This window comes from Symphalangus syndactylus, chromosome 13 (genome assembly GCF_028878055.3).
Source record: "Symphalangus syndactylus isolate Jambi chromosome 13, NHGRI_mSymSyn1-v2.1_pri, whole genome shotgun sequence".
Taxonomy (NCBI): domain Eukaryota; kingdom Metazoa; phylum Chordata; class Mammalia; order Primates; family Hylobatidae; genus Symphalangus; species Symphalangus syndactylus.
The window spans coordinates 46,574,586-46,588,942 of NC_072435.2; the positions used below are offsets into that span (position 1 = coordinate 46,574,586).

At 42.0% G+C, this 14,357-nt stretch overlaps 1 protein-coding gene across 1 annotated transcript; it reads right to left on the bottom strand.

The window, feature by feature from the left end:
- Positions 1-7,768: 7,768 nt before the first annotated feature.
- Positions 7,769-8,755, bottom strand: LOC129459408 (small ribosomal subunit protein uS2-like). Its single transcript, XM_055236138.2, has one exon. The coding sequence runs from the start codon at positions 8,688-8,690 to the stop codon at positions 7,803-7,805; it is 888 nt and encodes a 295-aa protein (XP_055092113.1). The 5' UTR covers positions 8,691-8,755; the 3' UTR covers positions 7,769-7,802.
- Positions 8,756-14,357: the final 5,602 nt, after the last annotated feature.

The window sequence follows — 14,357 nt, forward strand, 5'->3', positions numbered from 1 at the left end:
ATTAAATAAATAAAAAATAAAAAAAGTATAGAGAAAGAAAAAAGGGCACCCACGGGACCTGCGTTCAGCATACGGAGGATCCCTCCAGCCTCTGAGTTCACTTAGTTTTTATTCATCATTATTGGGTGTTTCTCAGAGAGGGGGATGTGGCAGGGTCATAGGATAATAGTGGAGAGAAGGTCAGCAGGTAAACACGTGAACAAAGGTCTCTGCATCATAGACAAGGTAAAGAATTAATTGCTGTGCTTTAGATATGTATACAAATAAACAACTCAATGCCTTAAAGAGCAGTATTCCTGCCCACATGTCCCACCTCCAGCCCTAAGGCGGTTTTCCCCTATCTCAATAGATGGAACATACAATCGGGTTTTATACCGAGACATTCCATTGCCCAGGGACTGGCAGGAGACAGATGCCTTCCTCTTGTCTCAACTGCAAAGAGGCATTCCCTCCTCTTTTACTAATCCTCCTCAGCACAGACCCTTTATGGGTGTCAGGCTGGGGGACGGTCAGGTCTTTCCCTTCCCATGAGGCCATATTTCAGACTATCACATGGGGAGAAACCTTGGACAATAACTGGCTTTCCTAGGCAGAGGTCCCTGTGGCCTTCCGCAGTGTTTTGTGTCCCTGGGTACTTGAGATTAGGGAGTGGTGATGACTCTTAAGGAGCATGCTGCCTTTGAGCATTTGTTTAACAAAGCTCATCTTGCACAGCCCTTAATCCATTTAACCCTGAGTTGACACAGCACATGTTTCAGGGAGCACACGGTTGGGGGTAAGGTTACAGATTAACAGCATCTCAAGTCAGAATTTTTCTTAGTACAGAACAAAATGGAGTCTCCTATGTCTACTTCTTTCTACACAGACACAGTAACAATCTGATCTCTCCTTCTTTTCCCCACAATTTACATGAAATTTCTACTTCCGTCTTACCACTTTCAGTCTTTGTCATTAGATCTGAGGTGACTCTTGTAGAAAGGCAAGTTGGATCTTGATTTTCAATTTTTTTTTTTTTTGAGATGGAGTCTCACTCTGTCACCTATGCTGGAGTGCAAGTGGTGTGACTTCGGCTCACTGCAACCTCCGCCTTCTGGGTTCAAGTGATTCTCCTGCCTCAGCCTCCTGAGTAGCTGGGATTACAGGCGCGCACCAGCACACTTGGCTAACTTTCGTATTTTTTGTAGAGACAGGGTTTCGCCATGTTGGTCAGGCTGGTAAAATTTTTTAATAAAGCTTTTTATTGAAAGTATGTCTCTTGATTGGAAAGATAATTATATATATATTTAAATAGTTTTCTGAAAGAGAAAAACTTACTAATTTGTGTGTGTGTGTGTGTGTGTGTGTCTGTGACAGAGTCTCACTCTTTCATCCAGTTTAGAGTGCAATGGTGCCATCTCAGATCACTGCAACCTCTGCCTCCTGGGTCTAAGGGATCCTCCTGTCTCAGCCAGCTGAGTAGCTGGGATTACAGGCACCTGACACCACGCCTGGCTAATTTTTGGTATTTTTAGTAGAGATGGGTTTATGCCATGTTGGCCAGGCTGGGCTTGAATTCCTGACCTTAAGTGATCCACCTTCCTTGGCTTCCCAAAGTGCTGGGATTACAGGCATAAGCCACCGCACCTGACCAATGTTACTTTATTAATTTTTTTGTTTGATTCTTGTATCTTTGTCTCTCATTTTTTTCTGCCTCTTTGTGTGTGTGTTTTTTTAATTTTTGTATTGATGTGCTTTCAATTTTCTTATTTTCTTTTGTGTATCTATACTGATATTTTCTTAGTAGTATCTTGGGGATTACACAAAACCTCTAAAAAATCCAACAACATATTTAAATGCGGTAAAAAATTCACTTCAGCTGAATGCAAAAATTCTTTTTTTTTTTTTTTTTTTTGAGACGGAGTCTCGCTCTGTCGCCCAAGCTGGAGTGCAGTGGCGCGATCTCGGCTCACTGCAAGCTCCGACTCCTGGGTTCACGCCATTCTCCTGCCTCAGCCTCTCCGAGTAGCTGGGACTACAGACACCCGCCACCACGCCCGGCTAATTTTTTGTATTTTTTAGTAGAGACGGGGTTTCACCGTGGTCTCGATCTGCTGACCTTGTGATCCGCCCGCCTCGGCCTCCCAAAGTGCTGGGATTACAAGCGTGAGCCACCGCGCCCGGCCTCAAAAATTCTTGATCACATCTGCCTTCAACTTTGTTATTGATTTTGCTACTTATATTTTTTATGTTTTATATATTCATTAACAGATGTTTATAATAATTTCTCTACTTCATCTTTTAAATTGTAAAGAACAGCTAAAGGTGTTTTTTGCACCCTTATGATAAGTAAGCAATTCCATTTTTGCGTATGTGCATATCTTTCCCAGAAAGTTATGTATTTTCATCTTATATGTTGTTTTCTTGCATTATGTTATTTTCAGTGGAAGAAACTTCTTCCAGCATCTTTGATATGTAGCGCATATGCAGTGCCAATATACTTTCTCAGGATTTGGTTATTGTCGAAGGCCTTCTTTTTATTTGGTAGTACGATTGTGCTGATGGTATTATTCTCACTTGACTTTTTAAAATTATAACTTTAACAATATCACACAGTTTCCTTCTGACCTGTAAAACTTTTTTTTGATAAATTCACTGGTTATCTCGTGAGACTATGCTTACAAATGACACATCATTTTTATCTTGCAGCTCCCAAAATTCTCTTCTTATCTGTGATTTTTGAAATTTTGCTTATAGGTGTGTTTGTTATAAATCTCTTTGTGTGTGTCCTAGTTTGTTCAGCTTCTTTTTTTTTTTTTTTCTTTTGAGACGGAGTCTCGCTCTGTCGCCCAGGCTGGAGTGCAGTGGCGCGATCTCGGCTCATTGCAAGCTCCGCCTCCCGGGTTCACGCCATTCTCCTGCCTCAGCCTCTCCGAGTAGCTGGGACTACAGGCGCCCGCCACCACGCCCGGCTAATTTTTTTATACTTTTAGTAGAGACGGGGTTTCACCGTGGTCTCGATCTCCTGACCTCGCGATCCGCCCGCCTCGGCCTCCTAAAGTGCTGGGATTACAAGCGTGAGCCACCGCGCCCGGCCTCAGCTTCTTCATGTTTGTATTATTTTTTCTCTTAAGAAATTTTTCAGGTTTTTTTTTTTTTTTTTTTTTTTTGGAGACGGAATCTGGCTCTGTCGCCCAGGCTGGAGTGCAGTAGCGCGATCTCGGCTCACTGCAAGCTCCACCTCCCGGGTTCACGCCATTCTCCTGCCTCAGCCTCTCCGAGTAGCTGGGACTGCAGGCGCCCGCCGCCATGCCCGGCTAATTTTTTTTGGATTTTTAGTAGAAATGGGGTTTCACCGTGGTCTCGATCTCCTGTCCTCGTGATCCGCCCGCCTCGGCCTCCCGAAGTGCTGGGATTACAAGCGTGAGCCACCGCGCCCGGCCTTCAGGTTTTTTTGTATTTTTTATATCCACGATTTTTGTTTTTTGCTAGTTTAATATTTTTTCTTGTTATCCTCATTTTTCTGATCTTCGGTAGTTGTCCGTGTTCCTATTTCACTTATTGAATATTATTGAAATTTATGTATGTATGTATGCATTTATTTATTTATTTTCTGAGACAGAGCCTCGCTCTGTCACCCATTGTAAGCTGCTTATAGCGGACACATGGCAGGAACCATGTCTGTATACTGTCATCCTTCCTGCCTCCTGCATGTTGCTTCCAGTAGGGAGAATAAGAGGATCCTATGGCAGAGGGCAAAAAAGGGAATCTCTTTCATGCAAGAAATAATTGCCTCTCATCTGGGATAGCTTAAGAGAAAGAGGAGACCACAATAGGACCACACTGATGGGAGGAAAAGGGTAACCTGCGTAAAAGTCCTCACTGTCATTATGGAAAAACATTTAGCAAGCTGTAGTGAATGATCAGCCTCTGGGATATCAATAGTCTTCCAACAAGTCTGAACTCATTCCATTTCAATCAGCATGTCTGCACCATTCTGGTGACCCAGGTTTATACTATTCATTACAGAAATACCATGAAGACCAGTGGGTAATATCCTAGTATTGAACTTATTTCAAAAAGCATACCTAATTATTTGTTTTCACATTTGAAAAACCTTAAAAACAATGAATTTATAAATAATTAACTTCTAATTGTAGATGATTCTGACGTACTGTAATACAAGATCAAACTGTAAACACCTTAATATGAATATTTCTTGAATCCATGATTAGTTATGTAGATAGTTTCTTTTAAATTAACATGAAAAAGGTAACAATTAGAGAAAACATTTGAAATGAGGTAAAATTAATCAAAACCACATCTTCTCAATGGCTTGGTATAATTGTCATGCTTTTGGAAATGGCCAGATGACTAACAAGAAAGAAAGACAAGATTTTTGGTTTTGCTTAATGATTGTTTTTGACATTTTGAAATCTAAAGTCCCGACTAAAGTATTCAAAGGGAGTATTTTACAGGTGGCTTCTCAGGGTTTCCAAGTCAATGAAAGAAAAATTTTGATAGGTACGAAAATGCACACTATATACACATTGCTCTTTTCTGATTTACTTTCACATTGAAAAATTGAGGAATGTAAATTTAGTCTCAATTTAGAGTACAATTAAAAGATTTGTTTTTCAAAAAAAGCAAATGTATAAAATTAATGGGTAAGAGATGCCATTAGTTGTTAAAAAATAGTATGACTAAATTTAGTAAGTATCTAGTCATGCAACGAACAGCCCAATTAAATGGAGACCCTAATAGCTATATGTGGAAAGCATTGCTGTGCAGTGTTCTGCACCTCCACTCAGCATTTTCTTCTGCCTCTTCACACAGATACCAATTTCTTCTGAGTGACCCAGGGTGCATATTGGGAACTGAGAATGCTGTATTCAGAGTGATTAGTGAAAACATGGTTAATACACTTCTTCCATATGATAGTAAAATGTTATAAATCTTACTGTGCCTCAGAAAACCTTGGAAAAGATTATAGTACTCAATTTGGGTTCATGAAAAATTTCAATATTCCAGATAGTTCAGACTCTTAAATGTCAATGAAATCTCATAAAACATATTTGAATAAGATAAAGTCTTCTTAGCTAAGAATTCTATATTACCAGTAAATTTAGAAAACCAGTACTTCAAGCCAAATAACAGTGTTTGACACATGAGTAGCACCCAGACAAGTGCTCTTCATGATCATTGTTAAAGCAGCAATAGCACCACGTGCTTTCCTGGAAACTGCTGGGCTGTTTTTCACTGAAACAAAGGGGAAAAGGCATCAAAATGGCAAAGGAAAGTGATGTAAATTGAATGTTTATATGAAATAAAATTTTAAATAAAAAATAACTTTGATGTTGTACAACTATCAGTGAGACTATTAGTGTGAGGTCATATTATTACTTATATTGACAAAATAGCCATTCACAGTATTCTTATTTAGAATAATATTCCTTTTCTGCTCTATATTTGTTAGTTTTGATCAAATATTATGGGAGCTCAATAGAAATCAACAAAATGCATCTTTATTGTATCACAAGCATTATTGATGCATATGCTTGTTTTTCTTAAAATCCGTTAGCTTTTTATGAAAGATTTATACTTTTTTCTTTCAGTTTATTGTTTGTTGCTGAAAAGCGGCTGTCCTGCCAGAAAACTGCTATTCTCAGTTGTAACCACACTGACTAATAATGAGTGGAAGTGAAGTGAATAAAAAGCAAATCTGTCTTCTCTGTGTATTTTTTTGTCCATTGTCTGAAGAACAGAAGGATGAAGACAATGAAAGGAAATATAATCCCTGAAAGAGGCTGGGCGCGGTGGCTCACACCTGTAATCCCAGCACTTTGGGAGGCTGAGGCGGGTGGATTACCTGAGGTCAGGAGTTTGAGACCAGCCTGGCCAACATGGTGAAACCTCGTCTCCACTAAAAATACAAAAATTAGCCGGGCTTGGTGGCACACTCCTGTAATCTCAGCTACTCAGGAGGCTGAGGAAGGAGAATTGCTTAAGCCTGGGAGACAGAGGTTGCAGTGAGAGGAGATCATGCCACTGCACTCCAGCCTGGCTGACAGAGCAAGACTCTGTCTCAAAAAAAAAAAAAAAAAAATCCCTGAAAGAACATGAAGAAGCTCTCTTAAACAGACAAAAAACCCCACAGAGGATTGTTTTTTTTCATTATTGTACTTTCTACTTCTATGAGTTTAATTTTATTTATTTATTTTTTTTGTATTTTTAGTAGAGATGGGGTTTCACCGTGTTAGCCAGGATGGTCTCGATCTCCTGACCTCGTGATCCACCTGCCTCTCAAAGTGCTGGGACTACAGGCGTGAGCCACCACGCCAGGCCTTAATTTTTTTCTTTTTCTTTGGAGACAGAGTCTCAATCTTTTGCCCAGGCTGAAGGGCAATGGCACGATCTCAGCTCACTGCAACCTCCACCTCTCAGATTCAAGCGATTCTCCTTCGTCAGCCTCCCGAGTAGCTGAGATTACAGTCATGTGCTACCACGCCTAGCTAATTTCTGTTTTTTTTTTTAAGTAGAGATGGGGTTTCACCATGTTGTCAGGCTGGTCTCGAACTCCTCACCTTGGGATTTCCCTGCCTCATCTTCCAAAGTGCTGAGATTACAGGTGTGAGCCACTGCGCCTGATGAGTTTAATTTTTTTTTACACTTTACATGCAAATAGAATTATGTGGGCTGGGTGTGGTGACTCACTCCTCTAATCTCACCAATTTGGGAGGCCCAGGTGGGTGGATCACTTGAGGTCAGGAGTTCGAGAACAGCCTGTCTAACATGGCGAAATGCTGTCTCTACTAAAAATATAAAAATTAGCCAGGTGTGGTGGTGGGTGTCTGTAATCACAGGTACTGGGGAGGCTGAGGTAGGAGAATTGCTTAAATCCAGGAGGCGGAGGTTGCAGTGAGCTGAGATGATGTTACTGCACCATCGCCTGGGCAACAAGAGATGAACTCCATCTCAAAAAAAAAAAAAAAAAAAAGAATGGGCCGGGCGTGGTGGCTCACGACTGTAATCCCAACATTTTGGGAGACTGAGGGCAGGCGGATCACGAGGTCAGGAGATCGAGACCATCCTGGCTAACACGGTGAAACCCTGTCTCTACTAAAAATACAAAAAATTAGCCAGGCGTGGTGGCAGGTGCCTGTAGTCCCAACTACTTGGGAGGCTGAGGCAGGAGAATGGCGTCAGCCCAGGAGACGGAGCTTGCAGTGAGCCAAGATCGCGCCACTGCACTCCAGCCTGGGCAACAGAGTGAGATTGTCTCAAAAAAAAAAAAAAAAAAAAGATTTTGTGTGTGTGTGTGTGTGTGTATGGTTTTTCTGTGCTGGCTTACTTTACTTAGCATAATATTTTTCACATTCATGAATATTGTTGCAAATAACAAGACTTTCTTATTTTTAAGGGCTGGCTGAATAGCATTTCATTGGGTACATATACCACATTTTCTTCCTCCATTCACCTATTGATGGACACTTAGGTTGATTCCATACATTAGCCATTATAAGTAATCCACTTCCTTCCTTCTCTTTTGTATTGTTTTATTTTTGTTTATGTTTTTTTTTTTTTTTTTTTTTTTTGAGACGGAGTCTCGCTCTGTCGTCCAGGCTGGAATGCAGTGGCACAATCTCGGCTCACTGCAAGCTCCGCCTCCCGGGTTCACGCCATTCTCCTGCCTCAGCCTCTCTGAGTAGCTGGGACTACAGGCGCCCGCCACCACGCCCGGCTAATTTTTTTTTTTTTTTTTAGAAACATGTTTATTTTCCATCGACCATTTTTCCATGTTGCTTAAGAGCCTGTGCAAGAACAGCTTAAGACCAGTCAGTGGTTGCTCCTACCCATTCAGTGGACTGAGCAGTGGGAGCTGCAGACCAGTCTTCCGTGGCAGGCTGAGCGCTCCAGTCTTCAGCAGAGAACTGCTGAATAGGTACAGAGGGCATCTGTACACCTTCAGACCAGTCTGCAACCTCAGGCTGAGTAGCAGTGAACTCAGGAGCTGGAGCAGTCCATTCACCCTGAAATTCCTCCTTGGTCACTGCCTTTTCAGCAGCAGCCTGCTCTTCTTTTTCAATCTCTTCAGGATCTCTGTAGAAGTAGAGATCAGGCATGACCTCCCATGGGTGTTCACGGGAAATGGTACCACGCATGCGCAGAACTTCCAGAGCCAGCATCCACCACATCAAACCCACTGAGTGAGCTCCCTTGTTGTTGCATGGGATGGCAATGTCCACATAGCGCAGAGGAGAATCTGTGTTACACAGCGCAATGGTAGGTAGATTAAAATAAGATGCTTCCGTGAGAGGCTGGTGGTCAGCCCTGGGGTCAGTAACCACAAGAAGCCCTGGCTCCCGGAAGGCTGCCTGGATCTGGTTAGTGAAGGTTCCAGGAGTGAAGCGGCCAGCAATTGGAGTGGCTGCAGTGGCAGCAGCAAACTTCAGCACAGCCCTCTGGCCAGTATTCCTGGAGGATATAACACTGACATTAGCAGGGTTTTCGATGGCAACAATAGCACGAGCTGCCAGCAGAAGCTTCTCCCAGGTCCTCTTCAGATTTATGATATAGATGCCATCACTTTTCCTTTTATAGATGTACTGTTCCATCTGGAAGTCAAGATTGGTGCCACCTAAGTGGGTTCCTGCTGCAAGGAACTTAAGGACATCCTCCTCCTTCATTTGCAGGACATCAAGGGCTCCGGACATTGTGAAAGTTTCCCTTTAAGTTACGACGGGAATCCAGAACAATGCCATATGGACCCCCCTACAGATAGTGCGGAAAAGCCCGGCTAATTTTTTGTATTTTTAGCAGAGATGGGGTTTCACCGTGGTCTCGATCTCCTGACCTCGTGATCTGCCCACCTCAGCCTCCCAAAGTGCTGGGATTACAAGCGTGAGCCACCGCGCCCGGCTGTTTATGTTTTGTTTTGTTTTGTTTTGTTTTGTTTTGTTTGAGATGGAGTCTCATTCTGTCACCCAAGCTGGAGTGCAGTGGCCCAATCTCGGCTAACTGCAACCTCTGCCTCCCAGGTTCAAGTGATTCTAGTGCCTCAGCCTCCTGAGTAGCTGAGATTACAGGTGTGCACCACCACACCAGGCTAATTATTGTATTTTTAGTAAAGGCAGGCTTTCACCATGTTGACCAGGCTATCTTTTATTTGTTTGTATATATCTTTCTTCCTTTCCTTCTTTATTTCTAGAAGCATGTTAGTTTTAAAATATAAATTATGAATATTAAAAATCTTCATTTCTCTGTCTTTGATTACTATTATGGCTGATTTAAAAATAAGTTTTGGAAGAAGAGAAAATGGCCAGGAGGTGGCGGCTGTAGGTTGTGAGGCGGCAGCAGCTCTTCCCAGGGCGGACGATGGACAGCCAGGGCAGGAAAGTGGTGGTGTGCGACAACAGCACTGGGTTTGTGAAGTGTGGATATGCAGGCTCCAACTTTCCAGATCACATCTTCCCAGCTTTGGTTGGAAGACCTATTATCAGATCAACCACCAAAATGGGAAAAATTGAAATCAAGGATCTTTTTTTATTTTTGAGACAGAGTCTCACTCTGTCACCCAGGCTGGAGTGCAGTGGCTCAGTCTCGGCTCACTGCAAGCTCAGCCTCCTGGGTTCAGGCCATTCTCCTGCCTCAGCCTCTCCGAGTAGCTGGGACTACAGGCGCCCGCCACCACGCCCGGCTAATTTTTTTTTGTATTTTTGGTAGAGACGGGGTTTCACCGTGGTCTCCATCTCCTGACCTCATGATCCGCCCGCCTCGGCCTCCCAAAGTGCTGGGATTACAAGCGTGAGCCACCGCGCCCAGCCTGTAATGTGGCGCTGTCAACTGTATGGCTGCAACTTTAAGTACCTTAAAGCTTCTCCTGTGAACATCTTAGGGAAATGTTGGGTTCAGAACTAAAGTGTTTCGGGTGGGTTTTGTTGCGGGGGAGGGTAACAGTGGGTGGTCTTCTGATTTTCATTTTTGAGGTTTTCTCACTGGAGTTCATAGAGGAATTTTATTTACAGTACTTTGATTTGGCAGGTTTTCTTCCACTTGTGCTCTGCCTGGAGCTGTTTCCATATGATAAAAAAAAGCAAGTGTGGTATTCCAGTACTACGTGGCTTAGAAAATTTATGTTTTTTAAAATTAACAACGTTAGCTGGGAATAGACTCCGTACAATCCTTCAATGGAAAAGTAACATTTAAAAATCCTTTGGGTAATTCAAATTACAGATTTAAAAGTGCTTAAGATCTGGTGTTTTTGTCAGGCCTCTGAGCCCAAGCCAAGCCATGGCATCCCCTGTGACTTGCACGTATACATCCAGATGGCCTGAAGTAACTGAAGATCCACAAAAGAAGTAAAAATAGCCTTAACTGATGACATTCCAGCATTGTGATTTGTTTCTGCCCCACCCTAACTGATCAATGTACTTTGTAATCTCCCCCACTCTTAAGAAGGTTCTTTGTAATTCTCCCTACCCCTGAGAATGTACTTTGCGAGATCCACCCCCTTTCCCCAAAACATTGCTCCTAAGTCTACCGCCTATCCCAATACCTATAAGAACTAATGATAATCCACCACCCTTTGCTGACTCTCTTTTCAGACTCAGCCCGCCTGCACCCAGGTGAAATAAACAGCCATGTTGCTCACAGAAAGCCTGTTTGGTGGTCTCTTCACACGGACGCGCATGAAAGTTTTGTTAATGCTTCTGTTTATTCTGGAAGCATTAAGGTAACCCATTGTCAAGTATCATTCTTGCAAATTATTATTTTATATAACTGACCAGTGCTTAATAAAACAAGCAGGTAATTACAAATAATTACTGGCAGTAGGTTATAATTGGTGGTTTAAAAATAACATTGGAATACGGGACTGGTTGTCAATTGGGTAATTTTCTTTTTTTTACTTTTTTTTTTTTGTTTTTTTTGAGACAGAGTCTTGCTCTGTCGCCCAGGCTGGAGTTCAGTGGCATGATCTCAACTCACTGCAAGCTCCACCTCCTGGGTTCACACCATTCTCCTGTCTCAGCCTCCTGGGTAGCTGGAACTACAGGCGCCCACCGCCACACCCGGCTAATTTTGTGTATTTTTAGTAGAGACAGGGTTTCACTGTGTTAGCCAGGATGGTCTTGATCTCCTGACCAATTGGGTAATTTTCATTAGTTGTTTTGTTTGTTTTGATTTGAAACCTAATTTGACTGTTCAAAATGTTGGCCAAAAAAATCAAGATTTAAATTTTTTATTTGTACTGAAAAACTAATAACTGTAAATTCTCAGCCATCTTTGAAGATTGAAAGAAGAATCTTTGGTATTTTGTAAACGTTAGCAGACTTTCCTGCCAGTGTCAGAAAATCCTATTTATGAATCCTTTCTGAAAAAAATATCAAATAGTACCCATACATGAGTTATTTCTTTTTTTGAGACAGAGTCTGGCTCTGTCCCCCAGACTGGAGTGCAGTGGCACCATCTCGGCTCACTGCAAGTTCTGCCTCCTGGGTTCACACCATTCTCCTGCCTCAGCCTCCCGAGTAGCTGGGACTACAGGCGCCCGCCACCACACCCTGCTAATTTTTTTGTATTTTTAGTAGAGACAGGGTTTCACTATGTTGGCCAGGATGATCTCGAACTCCTCACCTCGTGATCCGCCCACCTCAGCCTCCCAAAGTGCTAGGATTACAGGCTTGAGCCACCACGCCCGGCCCATACATGAGTTGTTTCTAAGTTTGAAAAATAAAAAGAAATTGCATGACACTAATTACAAAATACAAGTTTCTCTCACGACCGTGTGAAGAGACCACCAAACAGGCTTTGTGTGAGCAACTAGGCTGTTTATTTCACCTGGGTTCAGGCGGGCTGAGTCTGAAAAGAGAGTCAGCGAAGGCAGATAAGGGTGGGCCCCTTCTATAAGATTTGGGTAGGTAAAGGAAAATTATAGTCAAAGGGGGGTTGTTCTCTGGCCGGCAGGAGTGGGGGTCACGAGGTGCTCAGTGGGGGAGCTTTTTGAGCCAGGACGAGCCAGGAGAAGGAATTTCACAAGATAATGTCATCACTTAAGGCAAAGACCGGCCATTTTCATTTCTTTTGTGGTGGAATGTCATCAGTTACGGCAGGAACCAGCCATCTGAATGTGTACGAGCAGGTCACAGGGGATATGATGGCTTAGCTTGGGCTCAGAGGACTGACAACAAGTTCTGGAAAGAACTATTTTTCTTCATTTTAAAACATTTTTTAAAAACTAATAATGGCTTTGAAAGAAGAGGCTTAATTTTGGAGTGACTAAAATCAAAAGAAATTATTGACTTGAGGTCTCTGTTTGGTAAGAACACATAATTAGCTTAAATAAGCAGCAAAAGGTTAGTTTTAATTATGTAGCTTCTGTTAATATTAAGTGTTTTTTGCCGGGCGCGGTGGCTCACGCTTGTAATCCCAGCACTTTGGGAGGCCGAGGCGGGTGGATCACGAGGTCAGGAGATCGAGACCACGGTGAAACCCCGTCTCTACTAAAAATACAAAAAAATTAGCCGGGCGTGGTGGCGGGGGCCCGTAGTCCCAGCTACTCGGAGAGGCTGAGGCAGGAGAATGGCATGAACCCGGGAGGCGGAGCTTGCAGTGAGCCAAGATTGCGCCACTGCACTCCAGCCTGGGGGACAGAGCAAGACTCCGTCTCAAAAAAAAAAAAAATATATATATATATATACATGTGTATATATATATATATATAAAGTGTTTTTTGTCTGTTTTACCTCAATATGAACAGATAAGTTTGCCTGCATGCTGGACATGCCTCAGAACACATGAATACTAGATCTTAGGAACATGGATCTTAGAGTCACTTTGGAATAAATTCTTATATAAATATCCCCAGCCTTTTGAGAATGGGGCTTGTTAAAGGACGCATATGTAGGGCCAGTATCTAATGGCAATTGGGTTGAGGGAAATGGGATTGACTTGGTCTTTTGTCCTTTGGTCATAACTTTAAAATACGGGAGTAGAAAACAACAAAGAATTGAATGGACTCTTAAAACAATGAAAGAGCATTTATCATTTGTCCCTTGAATGTAGAATTTGTTTTTGATTTCATAATTCTGCTGGTAAACGTGACAGTTAAAATGGTGTATTATGTATAAATATTATAATTTAGAAATACCATTTTATAATTTCACTATTCCAAGGTGACATAATGCACTTAAATTTGGGATTTGGGTGGAGTATTATGTTTAACTGGAGTTGTTGTCAAGTATGAATCCCTCAGGAAAAAAAAAATCTGTTTTAAAAAGCAATCTGATTCTTAGCTCTTGAAACTATTGTTAGTTAAATTTCCAATAATTAAAAATTTTAAATTTTTAAATTAGAATTGCCAATACTTTGACCTTTGAGAAGGGTTTCTTAGACATACATTTAGTAATGTCCCCAAGACATTAGTCTTACATTTAAACTTTTTTATTTAAAACATGGTATTGGTGGTTGACTTTTACACAGTTCTGAGTACTGTCAATATCTGGAAAGTATCCTGAGATATCAGTGGAAAGCTAAACAGTCTAAGTTTAACATGAAATACTTCTTTTTCGCCGGGCGCGGTGGCTCACGCTTGTAATCCCAGCACTTTGGGAGGCCGAGGCGGGCGGATCACGAGGTCAGGAGATCGAGACCACGGTGAAACCCCGTCTCTACTAAAAAATACAAAAAATTAGCCGGGCGTGGTGGCGGGCGCCTGTAGTCCCAGCTACTCGGAGAGGCTGAGGCAGGAGAATGGCGTGAACCCGGGAGGCGGAGCTTGCAGTGAGCCGAGATTGCGCCACTGCACTCCAGCCTGGGCGACAGAGCAAGACTCCGTCTCAAAAAAAAAAAAAAAAAAAAAGGAATACTTCTTTTTCATTCAGAAAATAAAATCAGATTTTTTCAAGGTCAAAAAAATTAAAAAAATTAAAAAATTAAAATAAGTTTTTTTGAAATTATCTGCATAAAGGTTTTTGCTTCATTATTAACACAACTTGAGACAATATAGAAATGAAAATGAACATTTATTAGTAGAACAGCAATTATCTAGCTCCTCGTAGTGATTTAATCTCTCACCTAGTCTTTAGAACTTCCATCAAGACAACAACTCTGGTTTTTTTCCAAGAGTGTGTGATGCAAAATCAGACTCTTGTCTTTTTGTCTTTGTGGCAGAAGTCGGGTATTTATGGTAATGAAAAATAAGTCTAGGTCTCTTTTTAGAAGAAAGATGGTGATGATGGAAGCAACTATAATGGTACTTGGTACTTAGCCACATTTCAAAGCATGCCGGTACAAATTTAAATGAAAATTAAGAAAGTCAAATAGGGGCTGGGCGCGGTGGCTCAGGTTTGTAATCCCAGCACTTTGGGAGGCCCAGGCGGGCG